The 24,046-nt window shown below is 45.7% G+C and overlaps 1 protein-coding gene across 5 annotated transcripts in view; it reads left to right on the top strand.

Moving 5' to 3' along the window:
- Positions 1–24,046, top strand: part of BCAS1 (brain enriched myelin associated protein 1) — a 69,779-nt gene that overhangs the window by 30,227 nt on the left and 15,506 nt on the right. The window contains exons 5-9 of one of the 5 annotated variants that reach the window (XM_081150386.1): positions 4,514–4,669; positions 5,549–5,593; positions 7,968–8,102; positions 11,873–12,049; positions 17,885–17,926. In XM_081150386.1, coding sequence (XP_081006512.1) covers positions 4,514–4,669; positions 5,549–5,593; positions 7,968–8,102; positions 11,873–12,049; positions 17,885–17,926 — 555 coding nt within the window. The remainder of the gene's footprint in view (positions 1–4,513; positions 4,670–5,548; positions 5,594–7,967; positions 8,103–11,872; positions 12,050–17,884; positions 17,927–24,046) is intronic. The other 4 variants (XM_081150389.1, XM_081150387.1, XM_081150390.1 and 1 more) reach the window with 4 other exon arrangements.

Here is a 24,046-nt window from a genome sequence, read left to right on the forward strand (position 1 = left end):
TTGAAGGCAACAGAAAGGGAAAGATTACAGGCTTCACGCGCACAGATGGAAAACAAGCTGACACCAGGAACACCTGTGGGCTAAAGAGAGGTTTCCAGACGCAGCCTGGAGAACGTTTGTGGGTCTGCCGAAGACCTCTGTTTGCTGGGAATGATCTGGAGGCCTGATGAGGAGAGAAAACTATATTTGTAGTTAAGGACAAAGATCCTACAAACGACCCAATATTTAAGGCACAGGCCCCAAACTGGGGGCCTCGGGCTGGGTCATGTTCCCAAGCACGTGCATGTAGTCTGGCCCTCGAGATATTTTTTTAAATTTGGAATTAGTCGCCCACATTGTGTGTTCATTGTAATTTTTAATGAAAATTAAGAAATTATAAAATGGTGTACTCTTCTATCAGTGCCACCCCAATAGATAACCATTGTTCGTATTTTTAGCTGCATCCTTCTGGGGTTTCTTTGGACGTTCTATTTTGAATTCTTTTCAGTCAACACTGCTTCCCATATCTGTACAGAGAGGGCGCTACTTTCTATAGTTGTATCTCTTCCTCATTTGCAACACTTACATAGTTTTCTATTGAATGGATGTACCGTGTTTTATTTAACCAGGACCTTATTAATGGCATGTGGCTGGCTTCCAGACCCTTGCTATTACCTCACTGCAAACCTCGTGTATTTGTTATTTCACACATGTGTGAATTGAGGTTTAGCATTAACTCTTAGAAGTGAGGTTGCTGGCTAAAAGAATATGTTCTTTCCTTACAATAGCACCAAAATGTCAGTCCTTTATCAGGACTAAATTAATTTACACTCCACTCAGTATTTTCTGAGTGAGGGCCTGTGTCTCACCCCAGCCTCCCGACTGAATGTTTCCAAACATTTGGATGTTTTCATTTTAGATCTTTCTTTTCATAACTTCTGGATTTTGAGTCAAAGTTGCAAAAACCTTCTTGATCCAAAATTATGAAAGATTTTTTTCCATGTTTTCTTAGTACTTTTGTGCGTTTGGCTTTTATCCTATAGGGCTGAGTTATGGCAACGAGCTAATTTTTTTCAGATGGCTGCCCTGTTGTTCCTACATCATTTATTAAAAAGCCCTTCTTTGCTTTGATAGATTTGAGGTGTCACCTTTATTATACACTAAATTCCCATGTGTCTTTGGGTAAAATGTGTTGTATATGAATGATGACCAAAAAATGGGAATAATATATAGCAGGGAAAAGGGACAGAGACAAGGAAATTAAAATAGGAAACCCCCTGGCGGGAAGGCGATATTTAAGTAAACACCTGAAGGAAGGGAGATGGTGGAGGCAATGCAGGGTGGTGCTTTAAACAAGCTTATGGGCCTGGCCGGGTTGCTCAGTCGGTTGGAGCATCATCCCTATATGACACGGTTACAGGTTCGAGCCCTGGTCAGGGAACATACAGGAATCAACCAGTGACTACACCAATAAGAGGAACAACGAATGGACGTTTCTCTCTCTCTCTCTCAAACCAATAAGAGCTTTTTGCCCCTGAAATCATTTGGCCTTGGGGTCAAATCTCAGCTCCACTCTACGGCCAAAGGCAAGTTATTCATTCTTCTCTCGCATCCATTTCTTCATCAGTCAACATGAAATTACAAGTAGTACACACTTCCTGGGATCATTCTAAGAATTCAGTGAAATCTCTTTAGCTAGCTCAGCACGGAGCCTGACACGTAAAGGTTGCCCATTTTTCTTACCATCATGGCCATTCTTCCTCCCCATGATGCATCCTGAAAGGATCCGTGGCTGCAGAATAGTCCATCGTGTGGTCCTGGGCAAACCTCCCGCGTTAATACCACGTGCTGCCTTGTTTTCCTTCCCAGACCTTGTCATGGGCCTTCATCCTTGCTCTTCCAGCACTGCGCTGTAATGCTTTTTATAGAACTTTTTAACCTTGAAATTACTGTAGATTCACACAGTTGGTGTCTGGCTGGTGCAGAGCAGTTACCGCCTGAGAGTGTCGTGTTGCTAGACTGGCCCTCGGGGGAGAGAGCAGGCTTCCTGAGAGGATCGTTTCTGGCCAGGGACCGTTGGTATGTCCAGGGAGCCGGCCTCTTCAACTCCAAGTCTAGGACGTATGAGGCCAAAAGGAAGCCCGGGGAACTCACCACCGCGTTGCCCCTCGGGTCCCCAGCCGGTCTGTCTTCTCCTCTCCACCTTTCAGAATCCTTGCTGTTTGTTTTCTCTGTAACGTCGGGAATTTTCCACTGTGGTGAATAGAAGGGTGAGGAAAAGTGTGTGTGGGGAGGCTGGAGGCTCCTCTCTTCCTGAGCTCTCTGGAGCTGTGTCCCCTGTAGTCAGAGTCCCTTCCCTCAGTGAAGAAGTATTAGGGGTCCCTCTCCTTTGCTCAGAGGAGACCCATCATGGCAGGGTTTTCCTGATGGCAACCTGGTTCGTGCAGACCCAACCCTGTCCACGCAGGCCCGACCCGGTCCAGGTGGATCCCCTGACATTCTACCAGTCCGTTTCCTTTTCGGTTGAAACTTTGCTGCATTCCATGTTATTTCCAAGAAGTTCAATAAATGCCCCCTTGTGTTTAGTCTGGGAGCAGGCTGACCTAGACGCAGACCCTTCCATCCCCTGCGAGCTCTGGGGCCCAGCCCATGGGCTGTGAGACTGGAGTGGCCCTGAGCAGCTGACCCAGCCGAGGGGTCGGGGACCTTCCAGAATAGATGCCTCCCCCGCATCCCCACACACAGCCTCTTAAAGGCGCCTGCTCTTCCTCCTCTTTGGTTTCTCCCCTGCAGTCTTCACTGCCTGAGTCATGTGTAACATTTACCGGTTTATTTGTATTTGGGGGGAGTGGGTGAGCCAGCCTCCCTCTCTTTACCCACCTCCAGGCCAAGCTCCCCACTGTAAGTCCCTACTCCCCGGGCACTGAGCTGCCTGCCTTGCATGTGTTTCACGTATCACCAGCAACCCCTGCCTATGAACCAAACAGCTTTCAGATCTGAAGTGGTGCCTGGAGGACCTTCCTAGTGAAATCTTCCTTTTTTGTATAAGAATATTTATAAAGTTATAATATTTGCATACTTCTTGACCCAGAAGTTTCACTTCTGGAAATTTACCCAAAGGAAATATAGATACACATGATTGATTAAAAACACTGTTTGTAAAAACCATAAGCACTATAAATGCCCATCAGTAAGGATATTGGACAGTAACCAATGTCACAGCCGGAAAATGGAAGACCACGTGAGACATGAAGAATGCTGCAGATGTAGCTGCTTGCAACAGGAAAGGTGTCTGTGCTGTTTTGCTACATGGAAAAAACTAATTGATACAGGTAGCACCATCCCATTGATATAAAATGTATTTACATCCATTCATCTATTAGGTAGTCAAATGGTCCGTATTTATTGAATGCCTGCTGTGGGCCTCCCCACCCTAGATACAGCAGTGAGCAAAGAAACAGCAGTGAGCAAAGTCGAGGTAACTCCTGCCTTTGTCACGCTTCCAGTCTAGTGGGGCTGGGAAGCCAGGGCCAGATACCAAGCAAATAAAGAGAAAGGTTCTCATAGCTGAGACGGGAAGGGGCAAGGGACAGTCCTAGAGAGGACGGTGATGGGGAGAGGTGAAACTGAAGACTTGAAGGACAAATGGAAGTTACCCCCGGGCAGACAGAAAGCCTTGAGGTTGGAACTAGCTTGCAGTATGTTTGAGAAGCTCAAAGAAATGTGGCCGGAGAGAGTGGAATGAAGGGGAGAGTGCCAGAGCCTAGATATGCAGACATGGGCAGGACCCTGTAAGACATGGGGCACCCTGACTCCAGGGGCCATGGAAAGTCTCTGGAGGGCGGGAAGGAGTGGGAGGTTGGGGTCTGTTGAGTCAATAATGGATTGGAGGGGCCAAGAGTCTAAGCAGACAGGGTGGGCGACCGTTACAGTCCTGGGGTGGAGAGATGGCCAGGGCTTGACCCAAGGTTATAGGAGTGGAGATGAGACAAGAGAACAGAATCAGAACGCATCCTACCCTCCGGCTGAGTTAGAGGAGAAACTCAGTCCCTATATCGCCTTCCTAGTGCCAATAAACAACCAGATCCTGACAACATAATTATTATTTTAAAATATCAGGCCTTTTTTTAGTTGCTGTGATTCACCATTGTGTAGACTGTGAGAACTCAGACACGTCTCTGGGGATCATTGGACTAGGAGACCACAAAGATGGAAACCATTGGCATCAGACACAACCTCTTTGCAGAGCTGGGAGAAAAGGGTTTTTGTTTGGAACGCAACGTGCAGGCTGTGTTTGTTACCCTGGGGCTCCAAACAATGTCCCTCCAATGAGCTGCAAATGCTGAATATGTTGGAAAGGGGGGGAGGGGGAGGAAGAGTGACTCTCATAAGCTCCTGATTGTTCTACACACCCGTGGGCAGATGAAGTATGGCTGGAATTAGGGGGCAAGGGAGACAGGGGTGTGAAGCAAAAATATTACTTTGAGAGTCCACATTCAACAAATTGCAACTGTGAAAACTGTTTTCCTCCTAGGACATAGCTGAAGACAAAGACGAGGGACAGGAAGTCACACCTGCAAGTTGCTCTCTCCCCCGGGATCCCGAAGGCCTGGAGATTGCCAAGGAGGGCCCGCAGACAGCAGCTACAACCGAGAATAATAATTCCGTCATGAGCTTCTTAAAAACGCTGGTAAGCCATTTCCTTCCTTTCCCCCTCAACTCTGTTGCTCAAAAGTTTTGTTCTAAGAATAATGCACACTCGTGTGTCACTGTTCTGAATGACAAAGCTGGGACCCTGGAGAGCAGCGACAAGTTGTGTTTTGCAAGGACGTTGGGTCATCCCAGGCTTCCCGTGAGGGACACTTCAGAACGGGAGCCGTGGGCGCCCAAACGCCACACCATGAGCAGAGTCGCAATGGGACTCTGCTGCGATCGGGTGGGCATTGACCATGGAAAGGATTGGAGAACACTTCCCCAGTTATTAACCCATCGAGGCAGTTTTGACACTTGCATGGCAAGCGAAACTGTAGACGCCTCCTTCTATCTTGTTCCAGCTCAGTCTACCATTTGAACTGGGTGGAGGTGGGGACCCGTGGCTTCCATGGCTCGCTCGTCTCTGAACCCTCGGGCCAGGTACTCAGAGAAGGGCCCGTGAATGAATCTGTCATTAAGCAGACAGCTCCAGGGGTGTTCGGGCTCTTTCCAAAGGCCAAGACTAACCTCAGAAGAAAAGCCCGAAAAGGACAATAGGAGCCCCCCACACACCACAGGGCTGTGCATCTGTTTGGATTAGCGGCAGAATGATGGAAACTCTTTGGCCTCCCAGGAGTCAGTTTCTGACTGTGTCACACTCTTGATGAATGTATGAGATCTGTTGCATTTCATTATAAAACATTCGTTTTTTTTGAACTTTGTATACCTGCGTGTACCAGAAGTCCTGGGTTTCTACTGCACTAGAAGGACTTCTGATTGCATAGTGAATGGGCTGAACTAAAAACCATGTGTCTGTGAAATAAAGTCACCCTAAAGAGCTGTAAGTTTTAACATTTGATTTTCTCAAACTTTTAAGGTTTCATCTAACAAAGCTGAAACGAAAAAAGACCTGGAGGGCACGGTAGGTACCTTGAAGCGTGTTTATGTTTGGGTCTGTGTACAGAACTGGATTGGAATTGGTGTCTGCTTCTTTGTTTCGGGGACTTTGTGTGTGTGGATGTGCATATGCACATATATACATATTTAGCAATTTAATAGCACTGTTAGATTGTCTTTTAAGTGTTTCATTTATGTTAATGGCATTTTAATAAAAATTTTAGTGGGAAGCTTGAAATATATGCCAATTCTGACTAAATAATGTCACAATCACCAGTTTCTTATACAGAAGAGCAGAATATTAATAATTATCTATCATCTTAGTCTCTTTAGCTGTATGTAGAGAGACCCAAGGAATAGAGTCAAAATTAGCTCGTGGAAATGAGGAAGAGGTGAGACTCAATTTAAAGTAGAAATAAAGGCTGTTATATTTTGGGGAGTTTTAAAATATGTTCTTTGTTTTCCATGTCATTTGACAAAAAAATAAATCTCAGTGCAAAGGCGATTACTTGATGACATGAGACAGTCGCCAGTGGGGAGGCCCAGGGAGGGAGCGTGCAGAGGAGTTAGGACGCCCTGGAGAGCCTGGGTTGCTTCACTGTCATCCCAAAATTCAGCCAACTCTCCTCAAAACAAATTGTTTGGAGTAGCTGCTCCCTAGAGATGCTTTCCCCTCACACTTGACAGAACCGATTATCTCTAGTGGATCACGTGGCTTCAAGTTCACAGGACGCCTGAGGAAAGTTGAGCTTGGTGACACCTAAGTGTCTTCTGTCCTTCTTTTGAAACTGAAAGTGCTTAGAAAGAGGCTGGGACCAAATAAATGGCTTGGCCAGCCGAGTACATCTTCCCGCACTTGAAGGGGCTGAGCTATGAAAAGGATCCCAGACTTGTCTCAAAAGACCTGCATTAGAGCTCTGGTCCTGCTACCAGATAGCTGTGTAATCGTAACCTGTCTGAACCCAAATCTCCACATCCGTCACATGGGGACAGTGAAATCTCTATCTCCCCAGCCCAGGACTGAGTGCAAGTTTGACAGTGCCTGGTAAACCAGCTCTGTTCAAATGTAGGCGACCCCTATTTCCATAATCACTGTAAGACAGACAACACCATGATTATACTTGTCTGCTGTTGTCTGGTTCCTCTAGAATTTTTTTCTTTTATTGGAAAAAATAGATACCTGAGGCATCTACATGTGTTTCCCTATAGAATTATTCATTTGCTATAAGGCAGCCAGGGTCAAGTTCAATGAATGTTTGGGTCCAATGTTTCTCTCTGTGTTTTGCATTGTTTGAGGTCACACAGCACAAGAGACTATAAATAGTGGGGTATGTGGGTGTGTTTTGTGGCTTCCCAAGTGGCCCGATGCTCTCTCTCTCTTCAGCTGCTCATACACCAAGACAGGTTCTCCACCCAGAATGCGGCCCCAGCTGAACGGGCCTAGCTGATAAAATCTCCCCGTCCCCCAGACAGCTGTGGGGTCCCTGCGGGTGGAGCCGGGTCTCCAAAGAGGGTTTTGTGACTGTAGGTTGTCCATGACACCCATAAACAGACCTCTTTCTACAACCCTGGTTCTCACACTTGGCCTTTCTAACACCTTTTCTACTGAAGTTCTTGGAATCATAGTTTTGAAACATCTGTACCATTGGCCCATCCTTCCATTTGAGCCAAGGGAATTTTTAGCACACTACACACCCCACACAGAATCGCCTGCCATTTGTCACTTGAGTCAACAATTTTGAATGGTGTAGCTGGGCTATTTAGTCCCGATCTCTCCCCCCACTTTGGCTCAATGGACTGGCTCATACTAGAAACTTCTTTTGCATGGGAGATCTGCCCATCGAGAAGTCAGCTGACATCTTTGTGGGTGGGACTGCTTCCCCGAAGTCCCTAACACTTAATAAGTTAAATGATATTCATTTGGGAATGAAAGTCACTTAGCAGCAGTATTTGCCTTGACTCTAGGACGCACAAATCAATCATTTGTCTTCAAATATATTTTTCTTTCCCATGTGTCAGTACCATTTAGATCTTTGAGGACTGTATCATCTTTTTCACTTGTTTAGATTTTTCATCTGGGTGTTTTTTTGCCATGTACACAGATTTGAAATGTCCTGTCATTGTCTTTAGCGAATGGAGGTTTATTCATCTGGGTCATTTAACCAGGTCGCCCTGTTGAAAGTCCACGTGTACCTGACATAGACTATCTCTTTAGCAAATCATCTTGGAGAGTTTCAAAGAGAGAAACTGTCGCCTGACCTAACTTCTTGTGGTTGGGGGATGGAGGTGATATATCAGCAGTGAATTGTCAAAGTGGTTTAATGCACTTAAAAACAATGGGGGGAAATGGATTTTGTTTAAAAATGAAGTTCTAAGCTGTGACTGCTATTGCCCAAAAGGCATGCAAAGCAGAAAGTGTCTGTGATGGGCAAGCTGTGCAGAAGACATCGGAGATCCAGGCGAAAGGCACCAAGAAAAAGCACCTGCACAGCCCCAGCCTAGGACTCACCTTTAGAAAGTTCTTTAGGCATAAGGTCTGTATTTTGTTAAACTAGGAGCGGGGAAAGAACCCTGGTCTTTACCATGATACACAGGCCCCTGCGGATCCACCCAGCTCCGCTTCAGCAGAGGGAGCCTTGGGTGGCTGGGATCATTAAAGGGGGATTCGAGATTCTGTGAATCGGATTTCAGTAAATTTTTCAAAAAGTCTCCATCTTCAGTTATAAACATTGCAGACTGGTTTCTTCCTAGCGTGGACCAGGGTTCTGAAATTATTCTTCTAACCCAGTGTTTCCCAAATGTTGAAAGTATGCATGCCACCCTCATCATTTTTGGTCACATGTACTATCATTTACTTGATATTTATATATTGAAGTTAATCCATCTCTGATGGAAAGGTATCTTTGAAAGAAACTTTATATTACTTTTTACATAGAAAACCAGAATCACCATAAGAGGAAGGTAACTATTAATATGGCTAATAAAAGACATTACATTCTAGTTACCTTGTTCATGTAAAGCTCCGAATCGAATGTCCTTTCTAGCTTTATTGAAAGGCAGACAGCCTGCTGTCAAGAAACATTAAAGACGAACCAACAGCAGACCAAGAATTTTCCCCAAACCTTCTTGGAAGGATTAAATGAGAGCTGAAAAGAGAAAAGTATTTTCACTGTTTGAGTGTCATTTCCTGCCATACCTCTGTGCAGTGTAAAACCACCTCTGACATCATCGATGGTATGCTTTCTCCACTTGGGAAATACGCTGCTAACCTCAAGGTAACAGTGTCATCTTCCTGCGGCCTGCTCCATCATCTGCAGTATTAACTGAGCTTGCACTGAACTCACAGAAAAACCCAGCAGAACGGAACAATGAATGGGCAGAACGAGTTCTAGCTCCGTGTCCTTAGGAATCGTTGTGGGAGATTTCACTGTTCTAATGCCTGAAAAGGCACCAGTGTTTGTCTGAAAACTTCCATTAAAAGGACCCTTGAGTTGGGCCAGCAGGCTTGGAAATTTGTCGAAAATATCAACCATTCTCCACTAAGTTGAATGAACTTATTAAAAAATATTTCCCCTGCTGGCTGTGATAGTCCCAGGGTTGTGTATGCACATAAAAGCTCCATAGAAAATTCTCAGGGGTGAATCTATATTTGCATAAGCCACCCTTCAATTTCCGTACAGGCTTCTTTTGTTCTGTAAAGAGAGAAAGGGGTAAATGGTAGTTATTGCAGTGGAAGAGGACAGTTAAAATGCAGTGGTACTGTGTGTGGCAGACAATTTGGAAACAGCTAGTGAAGCATCATAGATCTCATGCAGAGGGGTCCAGCCGGGCTCCCTCTTGGCGCTTCGGTGAGTAGGGGGCCTTGGGAGTGTAATCACTGCATTTCATGATGACGTTCGTTTCACACCCAGAGTCTCTTCCCCCTCTTCAGTGGACCACCAAGTTCAATATTCCTAGAACTTCCCCAAATCGTTGGCCTCACATCCTGCCACTGAGTTGCATGTTAGGGTGGGACAGGATGCTGAAACTCCTGGGAAGGTGGAGAGGACGCGTCCCTCTCTGGGATTCTGTTATACACGTACCAGGACTTTTGGGTTTGCCTTGAGTTATACTCAGTTTCTGGGGGGATTTTTTTACCTGAAAGTCAAATAAGGGAACGATTCCCAAATGTTCTTCATTCTTATTTATGCAGCCGTCTGGTAGATCTCACTGGCTCTTACCTCCATGCCTAGAACAGTTCATTTATTTTTTTCATTTATTTTATTCTGTTGTCCAAAAAGATAAAAAATCGGGGCCATTGAAACTGACCAACCCGATTCTATTCAATGAACCTTGCGGCACGATTATAGGAGGTGTGATTAAAATCCTTCTTCTTGATTGTATGGTAGCCTAGCAAATTCAAGGATGGAGTATTATCTTCTAGTTTTGCTCTAGAAACAAATACAACAATTACCAATTCTGGTTAATGCCTAGGTTCATTTCTCTATGTCTCAGTTTTCCTTCCTATAAAAAGAAATTTTTTAGTTTATAAAAGTGGAGAAGCCTGGAATTAATAAATGGAATAAGTTTATTGCTATAAAGAATAAGGGTGTCTGCTTTCCTTGGCTGAATCTGAATTCTTTTTTCTTGGTTTCATCACAGCAATGCCTCAGCATCAAACCTTTTCACACATGTCCCAAACACTGGAGGCAACCACATGCACACAAGGCCGGCCATTGTTTTAGAGTGTTTTTGCCGCACCCAGAAATACCCCTCTCCCAGCTCAGATTTTCCCGAGGGAGCTGACCTCATTTCCATTTCTAAGGAAGGGGTTGGTTTAAGTCAATCACCAACCTGCTAATGTCATTACAGTAGAGGCTGGGTTGCTTAATGACCCCACACTGTTTTGATGGAAAATCTGTTGCTTGGCTACTTACATTGTAGGACACTGTAGGTAAGTGTCCAGCTCATGGCTGCCTGGTCATGTGCTCAACCCATTCAGCCAAAGCCATAAGAGGCTATTAAAAAAAAGCCCCCCAGATTCTGAAGTTCTAGAATTTTTTCCTCTGGGTATCAAAAAAGCACAGAAAACATAGTGTATGGCTTCAAATAGTCAAATTCACGTTCTTTGCAAATACCCTTTGAAGAGGCAATGTGCTGTGTGGAAAGAACGCCAGCAAGGAGCCAAAAGCCAGACCCGTGGCCCCTAATTAACTCTGGGAGGATCATAGGCCTCAGTTTCCCCATCTGTGAAAATGGGGGCATTGACCCAGATGGTCTCTAAAACTCTGTCCAACATCAAAAACACTATGAAACTTCCTGAATTTTCCACATCCCAATTTTACTGCTGGATTTTTTTTTCTTTTAGTCAGAGATCTGACATCCCTGGAACTGAAAGGACTAGTGTCACAAACTCCTGGAACAAAAATCATAAAGTGAAGATGCTTAAGATAAAGAGGTTAGGTCCGGTGGAGCGAGTATTAAAGTTTGTGATGCCGGTGGGCACTCATGCGGAGATAAATTGGGACTGCCATTCTCCTAACTCGCCCTTTATCCGGTGGCGCAGACGGCAGAGCATGGGGACTTCTGTCACTAAGGAAGCCGGACTCCCTGGACCTGGACCTCAGCAAGGCCACTCGCTGGGGGAGGGAGAGAGAGGGAAGGAAAGAGAGAGAGACAATAGGAGTCGAATGAATAACACTTGGCTTTAAGTCAATTACAACCTATTCGATTACATCTAATTTAGACAGAGAGGCTCCATCTAAACGTGAAGAAACGGGGCGTGGGGGGCTCTCCCCACTCCTCGCTCCAGTCTGGCTGTCTTCCGCTCACTCAGCCTGGATCAGCCACCCCCACAGCGGAGTGGGGGAGGAAAATTTTAAATTATATTTATTTTAACCCTTCTTCAATTTCGAATTTGGGTTCGTAAAACAATCCATCTCTGTGATGTAAACAGACATGCAGGTATTGGAAGTGCGTGTTCAAAATGTTTCTACTGATGGGAACAAAACCAAAATCACCCGAAGCCCAGCGGCCCCGGTGCTCATTAACATGCTAACGGCGATGCCTCTTAGATCACCTTGATGCCTAACGAATTACTTACAAAAACATGATCAATAACGGCGCCAGAGATATTTTTTTCCAAAAGGAAATATCTTGACTTTGCCCCAGATTTTAACAGCAATCCCCCTTCATAGCAGCATGCTTGGAAAATACGGCAGAACATGAAGAAAAGTAACATGCATGCCCCCAGCCCACGTTTATAGAAGCGAGGTCTCTCCCGCTTGCGGCCTGGAAATCAGTGTATATTTTTTTAACTCTATAGGGTGCTGAAAAGTCACCGGCCACGTCAGCAGACCTCAAGGCAGACAAAGCCACCTTTGTACCCCCGGAGACCCAAGGGGCAGCCAAGAATCCTACACCCACAGAAACGGCAAAGGAGGGTGCCAAGCAGAAGGGGGGACCCTCCTCGCTGCCTCTGAGCAAACTGTTCTGGAAAAAGGTAAGTCCTATTCTCAAGACGTGGCGAGTGCTTGGGCTGGGAGGACTTGAGAAATGATTTCCGTGGGCCAGTCGGTGAGCTCGGCGACACACGGGGCGTCTCTCTTCCAAGCGGCTCGACCAGCCGCTGAGTTGGAGACTCGCTCGCTCGCTGCTGGGCAGAGTGAAACGCCTGGCACGGTGCAAACGTGTGTCATGGGAAAGAAAGGGAAACGAACGAGTAGGGTTCTTCATTCTTGGAATTACTCTGGTTTATGACTGAGGGCTGCGGTATTTCATTTGCTTTCGAAAATCATTTATTATTTATTCCCCCTGGCTTCTTCTGAGCGCCCTCCCCCTGGTGAGAGGAACCTCCGCCGGGCTCTCTGTTTCCCCCGCCAGATAGAATCAGTTACTAGAGGCGCCAGATTTCACCGACCTTTTGAAAAACCAAGGTGTCCACCAGCTTCCCACCATGACAAGCTCACAACTCTCTCTGTGATAGGAAAATTCAAGCCACGATCTGATTTTTCCCCTCTAGAATGAAGGAGCGGCGCAAGGAAATGGCTTGGGTGGGGCTGGGTCATCCCGAGAGCTATTCCTTGAGCCACACTGCTGAGCACACCCCAGCTGCCCTGCATGTTCCCAAGTCTTGCCTGTTTTAAATGTGACCAAAAGAAGAGCAAGACGCTGTGGGTGAGCCGGGCGGTGGGGTGTGACTCATAGAGCTGGGAAAATCTAATTTAGTCATCTCATCAAAATCCATGCCACTTGGCTAGAGGGCCAGGCACTGAGAAATACAGATGCCGCTGTGGAGCTAGCTTTGTTCTCTTGTCCGGAATCCACCCGGATTTCTTCCCTGTGTGTTTCCTGCTGTGTAGGATTCTCCCCTCTGGGTTCTGCCCAGAAACAAACTCCAATACTAAATGAAAACTTTGGATGATGTCATTCGCTGTTTGGTCTAAACTCTCTTCCCTCACCAACTACCCATGACTTATTTTGAAAAACCTTTTATCAGCAATATAATGTTGGGGACGGTTTTTCAGTGAGTGACATCCGTAGGTGGGTGGCAAGGGAGGTGAGTTTGGAGACCCATATTCAAACAGTTTTACTTTTATTTAAATATATATAAATTTAAAGTGTATTAGAAAAAGTAGAACTGGCACACTAAACTTGATTTAACACATATTTTGTTCAAGGTCAAACTATATGTTTAAAAAGTAACCCAATTAGAAGGAAAGTGTTACGTAAGCCATGGTACTGATAGTAAGTAAATAGTGGTAAATTTGGGTCTGCCAAGAAGTAGGTACCCAGACAGGACTGATGTGCAGGGGTTTGTTGGAGGAAGCTGAGTGTGAAGCATAAAGGGGAGGGAGGTAGAGAGCCTGCCCACCATTGAGGGCCTCACGCCTGTGACCTGTGACCTGTGACCTGTGACCTGTGACCTGTGACTTGTGACAGGAGGGAGGGAGAGAAGGAAGGGAGACAGACCCTCAGCCTGGGGGTGGGACTGAGCCAGTGGGGGATCCCAGAGACACTGGGCATTCGGGCCACCCTGCATTGGGCGGAAACGGCCCAGCACCCCGGGTGCCATCATTGGCTGGGAGCAGCCAGGGAGGGCCGGCCTGGGCATCACCACACTGTCGCCGTCCCGGATGCTGAGCAGTCTCAGGCCGTCCTTGCAAGGATGACCTGAGTGCCACACTCCCGCGGCTGCCACAGATGGCGCATACAAGGCCAACACCGCAGAGGCGGTCGGGAAGTGACAGACATTTGAGGGTCCCTATGTAGGGGTTAAAAGTTTGGTGCCAGGTCGGACATCGAGTCGCAGTCTGCGTGGATGAGCCTCGGTTTCCTAAGCGCGCGTCAATAAGGACAGCACCTAGGTCACAGAAATGAAGGAAGGCTCGGAGAAATGGCTCCCGTAAGGCCCTAGCACGCGCCCAGCACACTGGCTGGTGAGCAGGGTCGCTGTCCCCGATGTCGCTGATTTCCTGGGCGCTCGGGAGGGTTGGGGCCCTGACCACGTCCAGTTCTGTATCCTTCCGTCCCCCCGGTTTGCAGAAGCTTGTCAGCGAACAAGCCCCAAGTGCTTCATCTTTTCTCCCCTTAGGGCTCTATCAGGGGTATGTTGGTTTTTCTTTGAAATTCAAGCTTTTCCCGTTGAAGACGGAAGGCGAGATTACTGGACACTTATCTCCCTAATAACAGAATTTCCTTTATTTTCTTTTCACTCTCTTTTTCAACATTATCTGGCTTTGTTTCTTTAGTTGATTATAAAAATAACGTAGTTAAGAGCAACTACACCTGTAAATCTTTTCTTTCCCTCTTTCACCCAGTGAGAGAGAACAGCCCTCTCGGGAAGTGAGATGGGGGGATTCCCTCACGTGATGGTGCTTTTAATCAGTTTCTTTGGGCTGACTTTTTTGTGCTAAATAGTTTGTGTTAAGTAATTGGCATTGGAAAGACAGCCATGAGTTTATTTTGTTCATTAGATTCCACATGTAAGTGAAACCATATGGTACTTATCTTTCCCTAACAAACAAAACAGAAACAGACTGACAGATACAGAGAACAGACAGACAGCTGTCAGAGGGGAAGGAGGAGGGAGGCTGTGTGGAAAAGGTGAAGGGATTTAGCCCCCCCCCAAAAAAATCTCATAGACACAGACAGTAATATGGTTATTACCAGAGGAAAAGAGGGGGGTGTAGGAGACGGTAAAGGGGCAATAAATGGTGATGGAAGGAGACTTGACTTGGGGTGGTGAACACACAATGTACAGATAATGAACTGCAGAATTGTACCCCTGAAACATAATTTTATTAACCAATGTCACCCCAAGAAATTCAATCAATCAATCAGAAAAGACAGCAGTGGGCAGATTGCTGACTTTTTGAGGTTTACAATCTCATGGGGAGCCTCTGTTCTCATTGAAAATAAAATTGAGACCACTGCTTTCTTTTCTTTAAATTAAAATAAGTTTGAGTTATAAAATCAGTCTTGTAAAATTTTTGAAAATTACAGAGTAGCGCTAGAAAATTCCGATGCTTCCAGGGAGGAGCCCCAGCCCGAGCTGTGTTCTCTGACACTGGGAGGGGCAGGAGCGTTGTTTCTGGGCCATTCTAACTGGGCATTTCCGTCACTGCCGGCATCAAGGCGAAGCACTCAGGCCTGCGTGCAAATGGACGCAAACGTGCAGAAGGGTTTTGCGTGGTTCTCGGACGCCACTCTGACATGCGGTCGGTCGCCCCCTTTTCCGTCCGACGCCAGCCCCTGCTGCGGCACTAAGAAAAGCGGCTCTGGGTATTAGGCACCTCCCGCTGTGCCCACGTGTGCCCGCCTCCCTTCTCAACATCAGCTTTGAAGTAATTAGGATTTAATGAGCTAATTGTTTTTTACTTGGAGTTGTTTTATACACACTTCTACTTACAGCAAGGATGTTGGTGTTACATTCACTGTAATGATGTCTTCTTTGAAAATATACTTATTTAAATAAAAAAGCAGTCAATTTCAAGAAAAATATCAAGTAAGTACAGGTGGTGCATGGACAGGTAAAGAATCGTGAAAACGGTGAAAATCGTGAAAATTGTCCAAGTTTGAGAAATGCTCCATTGGACTAATTCCCAAAATAAAGAATGTTTTGCGGGGTAGTATAGTTTTACAATATGAAAGAGCAAGCCCCTCGGGACAGGCGGCATTTACGATGCCAGTTCCTGAAACGTCGGGGAGACCTGGGCGTCTGAAGCCAGGGCAGAGACCACGGAAACATCAGTGTCCGAGAGCGGCTCCTCTGCCTCTCGCCGGCACCCCCGTCAGGCTCCCCCGCTCCTCTCGAGGGCCAGGAACCTCCCGGACGCAGGAGGCCGAAGACACAAACTAATCTCGTCACAACCTGCCGGGCAGGAGAGAGGCCTGGAGAGCGGCAAGTGGCCGCTCTGAAGTCGTGGGAGGACTTTGCAGCCTCAAGCAGACAGTACACTGACCCCTGAAGCTTTGGCAGGTCAGGTTTGAGGAGGCCTGGCTTTCAAAATATTGCTTCATTCGTCCCCTGTTCATAATACTAATTAGCACGCAACTGGTATCAAGGAGAATGGGCGTAATTCCAAGAAAGCTACACTTCTGAATGGTCTATGATTTCTTGACAACCAGGAGCTTCCAGAAAACTCACAGTTCTTTTCAGGGCCATGTCTGTGGCCAGGTCAGCTTCAGTGTGAGGATTAGGAATCAATAAGTAGGAATCAATAAGTAGGAATCAATGACCCACACTGAAGCTCTCACCCAGAGGGAAGGAAGCCTGGTCGTGGAGAAAGCAGCTTACACTGTCACCAGCGCCCCCCAAAATGTGTTTCTGATCCTGGAAGTCCCCGTGGCAGGAGGAAAGCTTGGTCCTCAGAACCATTTCCACCACCTTTTAGCTGTACCACCTCGGACGAGTGACTTCGCCTCTCCGTGCCTGCATTTCCTGCTGAGCAAATGAGGATCCCATACTTCCCGCTTGGGGCCGCATTAAGTGAGATGCTGTATACAAAGCGCCAAGTGCAATTGATTTGTGCATGTCAGCCCCCCTCTTCCCTTCCCACTGGATGTTTTAAAGGAAAAATAAAGGTGGGATCTGGAACTAAATAGATGTGGGGAATCCAAGAGAAGTGATGCGAGTCTATGAACACCCTGAAATAATTTGCAAAATATCTTGTCATGTTTATTTTTCTGGGAAGAAGTTCAGGCCTGTCCAGCGAATCTCAAAGTGGGCTGTCTGCAAATACCCCCCGAAAAGGCTAAGAATGGCTGCAGGAAAGATCAGAGATGAGCTCCAGAGCTGGAGCTTGGCAAACCGATAGAACAATTGTAGCATTGGCTTTTTTTTTTTTTTAAAAGCAAAGACCAATTTATTTACAACTTTTTAAAATATGAAAACAATATCAGCTAAATCAAATATCCCCTCATCTTGTAGAGTTGATTAAAAAACTCAAGCTAAACAAAATATTTAGAGATCATTTTCTGTCTCCAAGACTGTTTGGGGACCCCCACATGGTGGACTATGATTGGGCCCAAAGTGCTACACATCCTATAAATTTCTAGGCCAAGCCTTTGTTCCTCCAAATTAACATCCATTAGTTTCTTAGACATTCTTCCAAAAATAAAAGCTGTGTTGTCACTTGATAAATCGCAACCTTGAGCATGGGGGTATGGCATTGGCTTTTGATAGAATTGGGATAACTCCTCTCCTGTTTGGGGCAGGCCAGGGAGTAACAGTGTTTGAACATGGATGTGTTGGACCCCAGCCCTCTGACCCTCCATAGAAGTGTTTTTACCGAACTGAGCTCCGACATGGTGAACTTGGCCCCTGTTCAGGGCTGATGTAAGAAGCAGCTCTGACGCTGGCCACCGCGCGATGGTCAGGACAAGGCTCAGGGCCCTACTCGCTACCTAGGGCCTGCTTGCTCTCCGAGGACCATGGATGACTCTCTCCAGTCCTGCTACCAGAATTTTCCTGAACATCATTTGTTTTTACCCAGCAGTGCCTGTGTATTGCACGATGGCTCGTATTTCCCCCTTCCCATCAGCTTCCAGGAAATGCCAAGATAAACGTGTTACTGACTCACAGCCAAGACTGTGGTTTGTGTTTTCTGTAGTGACCCCTCTCCTGGCTGCGTCTGGCTGTTTGTTTTCCCTTTGTTGCATTTAAAAATGCATAATATGTCTGATCTTGCTATACTGTTCGCGTTTGTGTGAGGCCCCTTCGGGTTCATCTTGGACAAGGCCCAGATAAGCAACGTCCAGGAACTGCACCCGGAGGCCGTCAGCCCTGGTTTCTGTAACATTCTGACTCCTGCTTTTGTTTTTGTCTTCCCTTCAGTCAGTTAAAGAGGATTCAGTCCCCACAGGTGCAGAGGAGATTGTAAGTGACGCATGACGTGACAGACTCATTCCATTCTCACCTTCTGCATGTGGCACCACGGGCATCTCAGCTCCGGGGACCGAGTCCTTGCATGCTCCGGTGTTACTGTCTGCCGTAGACTCTTTCACCCTCTCACGGGATTAGGGGCCCCTGGGGAATAACTTCGGGTCACTATTTGTAATGCCCGTTGAATCAGTGTAAACTGGCTGCAAATTCAGGCCACATATTTTAAAATTTGTCATCCTTTCAGGGCTGAAAGAGTCTACTAAACATAAGAACCTCTTTCCACTTCCTTCTGGGACCAGGGTGCCGCACCCTCTGCCCCTTTCTGCTCCGGTTGCTTCTTTCACCTTCATGTGCATGACAACCCAGATTCTCTACTAACTGTGGGTGGTACCCCGGGCAGGTAGTTGCCGCAGGGATAGATGCTGAGACTTGATCTCAGGTTGAAGATCCCACTTCATGAGTCCACACCTGAGAGACATAGGTCGTATGTCTGTCCTTTTGGCCTTGCTCTTCTAGAGCGATGGTCAAAGTTTTCAAGACAGTGCACTCATGTCTGAAGGAGCCAGCTCCGTATGAGATGCCATGAAAATGTATCTTTCCAAAGCGTCTTCCTGGGAATGAATGAATTGGCCTCATGCATTTCCCACCCAAACAGCAGCTCTCTGCTCTGAAAGAAGCAGCAGTCCTCGGAAAATTTTTTAAGTGGGAATAAATGAATCCACTGCTCCTCAACATAGAAACTGATCACCATCATTTTTCCTGAGCAAAATAGATTCTGCTCTTTTGAGGTGTCTCCTGTTTACTTGCCACAGGTAGGGCTTGTGTTTTCATTTTCATTTAGTTGCTGGTACTGAAGAGATGCTGAAAATGCAAGTGTGTTTCAGAGATGTTGTCTGTGGTGTGGAATGGAAATTAAAACGGCTCTGTTGTCATTCCTGTTAGGACGAAGGTCTTTGGAATCTGCAGGTTAAGTCTGGAGCCCCAGTGAGCTTCACAGTCCCGGGCTCTTTGCAGAGAAGCTTCCTTTGGAAGTTCACAGGCAGTCGCTTGTCTGAGGTGCCCTGGGTCTCGCAGCTCATATGCTGCAATGCAGTGTTAATGTCTAATGGGCAAACAGGAAGGATTTCCTTTTCCAGTGTGGGATTTAAAACAGAAATATAAACATGAATTAAATTGTTGATACCAAAGATAAACACAAAAGCTGATAGAGTGATGAAAGAAAGCAAAATATTTTCTCAAGAAAATAAAGACACATAAAAAATTCCTTTAAATTGCTTAGCCCTAAAAATGGCATTTCTATTTTTAAGCTTCAACATTTCATCTTCTAACAGCCTAGATGTTGGAGGGAATGATGCTAAAATGCTGTGATCTTGGCCCCCTCACCCCAGGCTGTGCCACCTCTTGGACCTCAGTTTACTCATCTCTTAAATGGCCATAATTCTACCTACCTCTTAGGGTTCTTGTGAGAATTAAAAGGGCAATGCATGTAATGTCCATACTTCAGTGCCTGAAGCATAGGATGAATGAACTCAGTAATTCAGAGGTTGGCAAACTAGAGTCCACGGACCAATTCTGACCTATCACCTGTGTTTATATGGCTCACAAGCTAAGAATGGTTTTTACATTTTCAAATGGTTAAAAAAACACACACAAAAGAAATAATAATACCTCATGATACTTGAAATTATACAGAATCCAAATTTCAGTGTTTATGAGTAAAGTTTTATTAGAACACAGCCACACCCATTCCTTTACGTGTGGTCGATGCTGTAAAGCTGAGTAGTTGTAACAGAGCCCTTTGCAGGAAAAGGTGCTCCCCTGCAGCCATCACCAGTGCTTAGGACTTGTAACATTATGAACGAGGGCTCCCAGGGATTATGTTTCCTCATGAAATTATACATCTCTCAGCTGACCAGTGCCCACATGGAGTGCAAACCAATTTCTTCCTCCCAAATAAAAGAGATGGGATTAATCCGAACAATGTAGGACTCTAAACCTTCAAAACTGGACAAGTTGATGTTCTTAACCATATCATGAAATTTCATTAACTAGAGACTTATTTTGGCTAAAATATGGTTGTTTTTTTGTTAAATTTCTCTACCACAATTTTCCAAACCAACCTATCAAACAATACAAAGCAAGGGACAGAGACTGACTTCAACATTGCCTAAAGTTTTTCGTGAAAAGAAAAATAAGGTTTTGACACCTCTGGAAGTTCAGTACTTCCCTAGAATGAACTTTTGGTCCTATCAGAGGTAAAATCTATCTCTCTGACCACTGAAGTTATTGAATATTTCCATTGTAATCTGAAAATGTATTGGCTATTAGTTGAGTTAATGTTCTAACTAATGGTGGGGGGGGGGGGGAGGGACTTTTGTTCCTAATGACCTATAAGATCAAGGGAACAGCTATTTCTGTTGTTTATCTCTCTTATTAAGTATCCTCTCAGTTCCAAGTGAAAATAAAAAACAAAAACACAACCTGGATTAAAAAAGAAAAATGGTATTTATTAGCCATCATAACTAGGAAGTAGAATTCATTTCGAATAACCTTGATTCAGGGCTCTCCCTTGACTCAGCCTTCATGGGCTGGCCATATTTTCAGCTTGCCAACATCGTATCGCCCAGTTCAGAGCAAAGGAGAGACTGATTGAGCAGCAGCCCTACATGTCCCGAATGTTTTCCCTTTCATCGGCTCGAATGGGTTCACAGGCTCTATTAGTCAGGTTTTGCCAGGTTATGTTGCAGTAACAAGCAAGCCACCAGCTTCACTGGCTTTTGACAGCAAAGATTCTGTTTTTTCTCATTCATGCTACATATCAGCTGTAAGTCGTCTATTGGGCGATCCTCATGGCCTCTTCCTACTGAGATCTAGAATGAAGAAGCCGCCCTTTGACAAGGACGTACAGTTGTAACGACAGGGAAAATAGTGCCGTGGGTGGGCCTTGAATCACTTCCAAAGCTTTCATTCAGTCTTGATCTCCATCCTGTCTACTCACGTTCCATTTGCCAAAGCAAGTCACACAGCAATGGGCATGGATGTATAATTCTTTTACAGGAAGGGGGAGTGACAATCAGGAAAATAAAGCAATTTGTCACATACTGCCATCCTGAACCGGTATGGTCAAGGAGCTAGACCATGTTGATTCACTTAGACCCACCCAACCAGCTTCATTCAGCTTATGCCATCTTAAAGTTAGGAAGGGTTGCTTCCCCCAAAGCAAAACTGGGTGTGTGAATAGAATGTGAGAGAATAGTTACTGGATAGAAAAGTAAAATCTCTACAGGGTCTTTGTAATCAAATAATCATGTTATAAATCAAATCGGAAAGAATCTAAAACAGATCCTAAAATCAAAACTTTTAATACCAACCGTATTATGTTGTACATGAATTTCAGTGGAGGAAATAGAACTTGCTAGAAATCAGTTTCCAAAACGCACAGCTCTAGTAAAAACTGTATAAGCCAAATCTTAAGAGTGGTATGATATAATGTCCAAGGCAGAAAGTGAAACTATATTTTGCCAAAATGTATATCTTCATGCAGCATCTAATATCCCCTACTGACATTAAGCAAGGGAGATTTAATTCTAAATTATAACACAAATCTGACTTTAATTGTGTTCATTAAAATGTGCAGATACAATCAGATATTCCAAATAAGGAACAGCTTTTTCCAAAGCCACAGCCTGGAAAGAATCAGAAAACTATCCAAATAAAAATGAAATTCTTATGTCCATCTATGCAAATAAGCTCCTGATTTAGCTTAAATCCTTCTGGGTTTCCATCCTGGGTTTCCCTTGGCTGCTGAAAGCCAACTTCTTGGGAGTCCTTTTTTTTGCCCTTTCAGAATGGACTCTGATCTAGGATTTACGAGTTAACACCTGCCGACCTTAAGAAAGGCCAGGCAAGAGACGTTTGGCAAGCAGGTAGAGCAGATTTATAAAGGCACTGCCGTACAACCTGACCAAGTGAGTAATTTTCCCTCCATGCCCTTGTACACACACAAAATGTGCTGCTTCAAAGACAGAATAATTCTGAAGCTGGAGACAGTGAGCCAGACTCTGTTCATTATTCACTTAAGGGTCATTTCTCCTTTCTCCGCCTGTCGTCCCTTGATCTTAGGCGAGGTTGCCGACTACTACACCCCCAAAGTATTTAATTGTGATTAGTCTAAACTAATAACCTATATTCTTCCCCAGTTATTAGTTTAGGAGTAAGAACTTGACCTACTTTTGGCCAATGAAATGTACCCCGAGGTAGGGGATTAAAGTACAGAAGTTGATTTGGAACAAATCTTTTGCTGTGATCTTCCTTCCTTCTTAGAACGTTGGCTGGAGGATGTGATGCCTGGACCTGTGGCAGCCACTTTATATCCATGAGGTAGCAACTAAAAGGATGAAAATCTAGCATGCCAAGGATGGCAGAGCCAAAGGACAGAAAGAGTCCGGGTTCTTAGAGAAACTGTGGAGCTGCTAAGTCAATCCCAGAGCTTCCAACTGTCAAACTTTTTGTTCCATATCATTATTGATTAAGTCACTATTAGATATTCAGTTACTGGTAGACAACTTCCTCCTCATTGAAATGGCTCCTTACCTGTGGTGTGACTTGGGCCAAGCCATTCAATTATTCAGATTCTTCATCTGTAGATAGAGATAATGTTATCTGCGCTGAGCTGTCTCTGAAAATATTTACTGAGGTAATATATTAAAACTACCTTGCGCCCTGGCCAGTGTGGCTCAGTGGTTAGAGTGCCAGCCCACACACCCAAAGGGTGGAGTTTCCAGTCCCAGTCACAGGCACTTATCTGGGTTGCAGGTTCGATCCCAGGTCCTGGTTGGGGCTCATGCGGGAGGCAACCAGTCGATGTTTCTCCCTCTCTCTCCCTCTCCCTCCCCTCCTTTCACTCTCTCTAAAAATCAACAGAAAAAATATCCTTGGGTGAAGATTAATTTTTTTAAAAACTACCTTGCACAGCGACTGGTACAATAGCAGGTAGGTATTAGTATCCTCTCTAAATGGTGCACATGGGCATGGTGGGTGATTCCAGGTAATCCATGCCCATGGGGAAGCAGCTCTCATAATAGCACAAGTGACAAGCAGTAGTACCAACTGAGAGCTTGTCATGTACCAGGCAGGCACTGTTCTAGGCACTTTACATGCATTGCCTGATTTGACTCTGAAAATCGCTTTCTGATGTCCATACTGTTCCCACGGAAAAATGAGAACATACAGGCAGAGATGCTGAGTGGGGACCCTGGGTTGTTAGAGCCCCTGGGAGGGGCGGAGTTGAGATTTAGAGCCCAGGCAGGCTGGCGCTAGAAGCTATGCTCACAAACACTGTGTCAGCTGCCTGTGTTTCAGGCTCACCCCAGGGCTCTTGTGGCTGAAGCTGATTTTTCAGAAATGCGGATGAACTGAATCAGGCCTCGGTGCGGAAACCCACGTCCCCGTTTGACTGCCAGTCCAGTCTCTCCCTGCTCCAGTCTGAGCCTGGTTTCCTAAAGCCAGACCCCGCAGCGAAGCCTCCTCACAGACATGTTTTCTTTGGCTGGCCCAGCCCTTTTTTTCTTGGAATACCTTTAGATGGGCAACTTGTCTTTTGTCCATTACAGTCCCCGCCACTCCTTCTTGTCATCTATCTGGTCAGTTGGTGCTGAGACCACCTGCTGAAAGCCAACTTCTTGACTCCTGGGGACTTTTGAGTTTGTAACCCCCCAATCTAGATCTTTATTTACAAAGTGCATTAAGAAACAAAAGGCAGGGAGAGATAGCTGTGGCTTAACGCCTTCTTTCGGGTGTTCCTGCACCCTGGCTCGTTGCCAGGTGGGCACCTTCCTGCTCCCATTGACAACACAGAGGCAGGGTCCTCGTTGGATCATTCAGGTCACTCAGCCAATGGTGTGTTCTGCACTGAGGGGCAGGACGTGGCTTCTCCGCCAGCACACTGTGCTTTTGGAAATCAGTAAGCTACCTCCCCTCGTCCCTGACAGCAAGAACAGGACACTGGGGAAGCCGGGACCTGGCACCAGGAATACCAAGCTCACAGTGCTTCCCTCCGAGGCAGGGAATTAACGGCAAACTTGTACATCGGGGGCCAGAGATTCAGGATTTTAG

Source organism: Miniopterus schreibersii, assembly GCF_964146895.1.
Source record: "Miniopterus schreibersii genome assembly, chromosome: 10".
In the NCBI taxonomy this organism is placed as follows: Eukaryota; Metazoa; Chordata; class Mammalia; order Chiroptera; family Miniopteridae; genus Miniopterus; species Miniopterus schreibersii.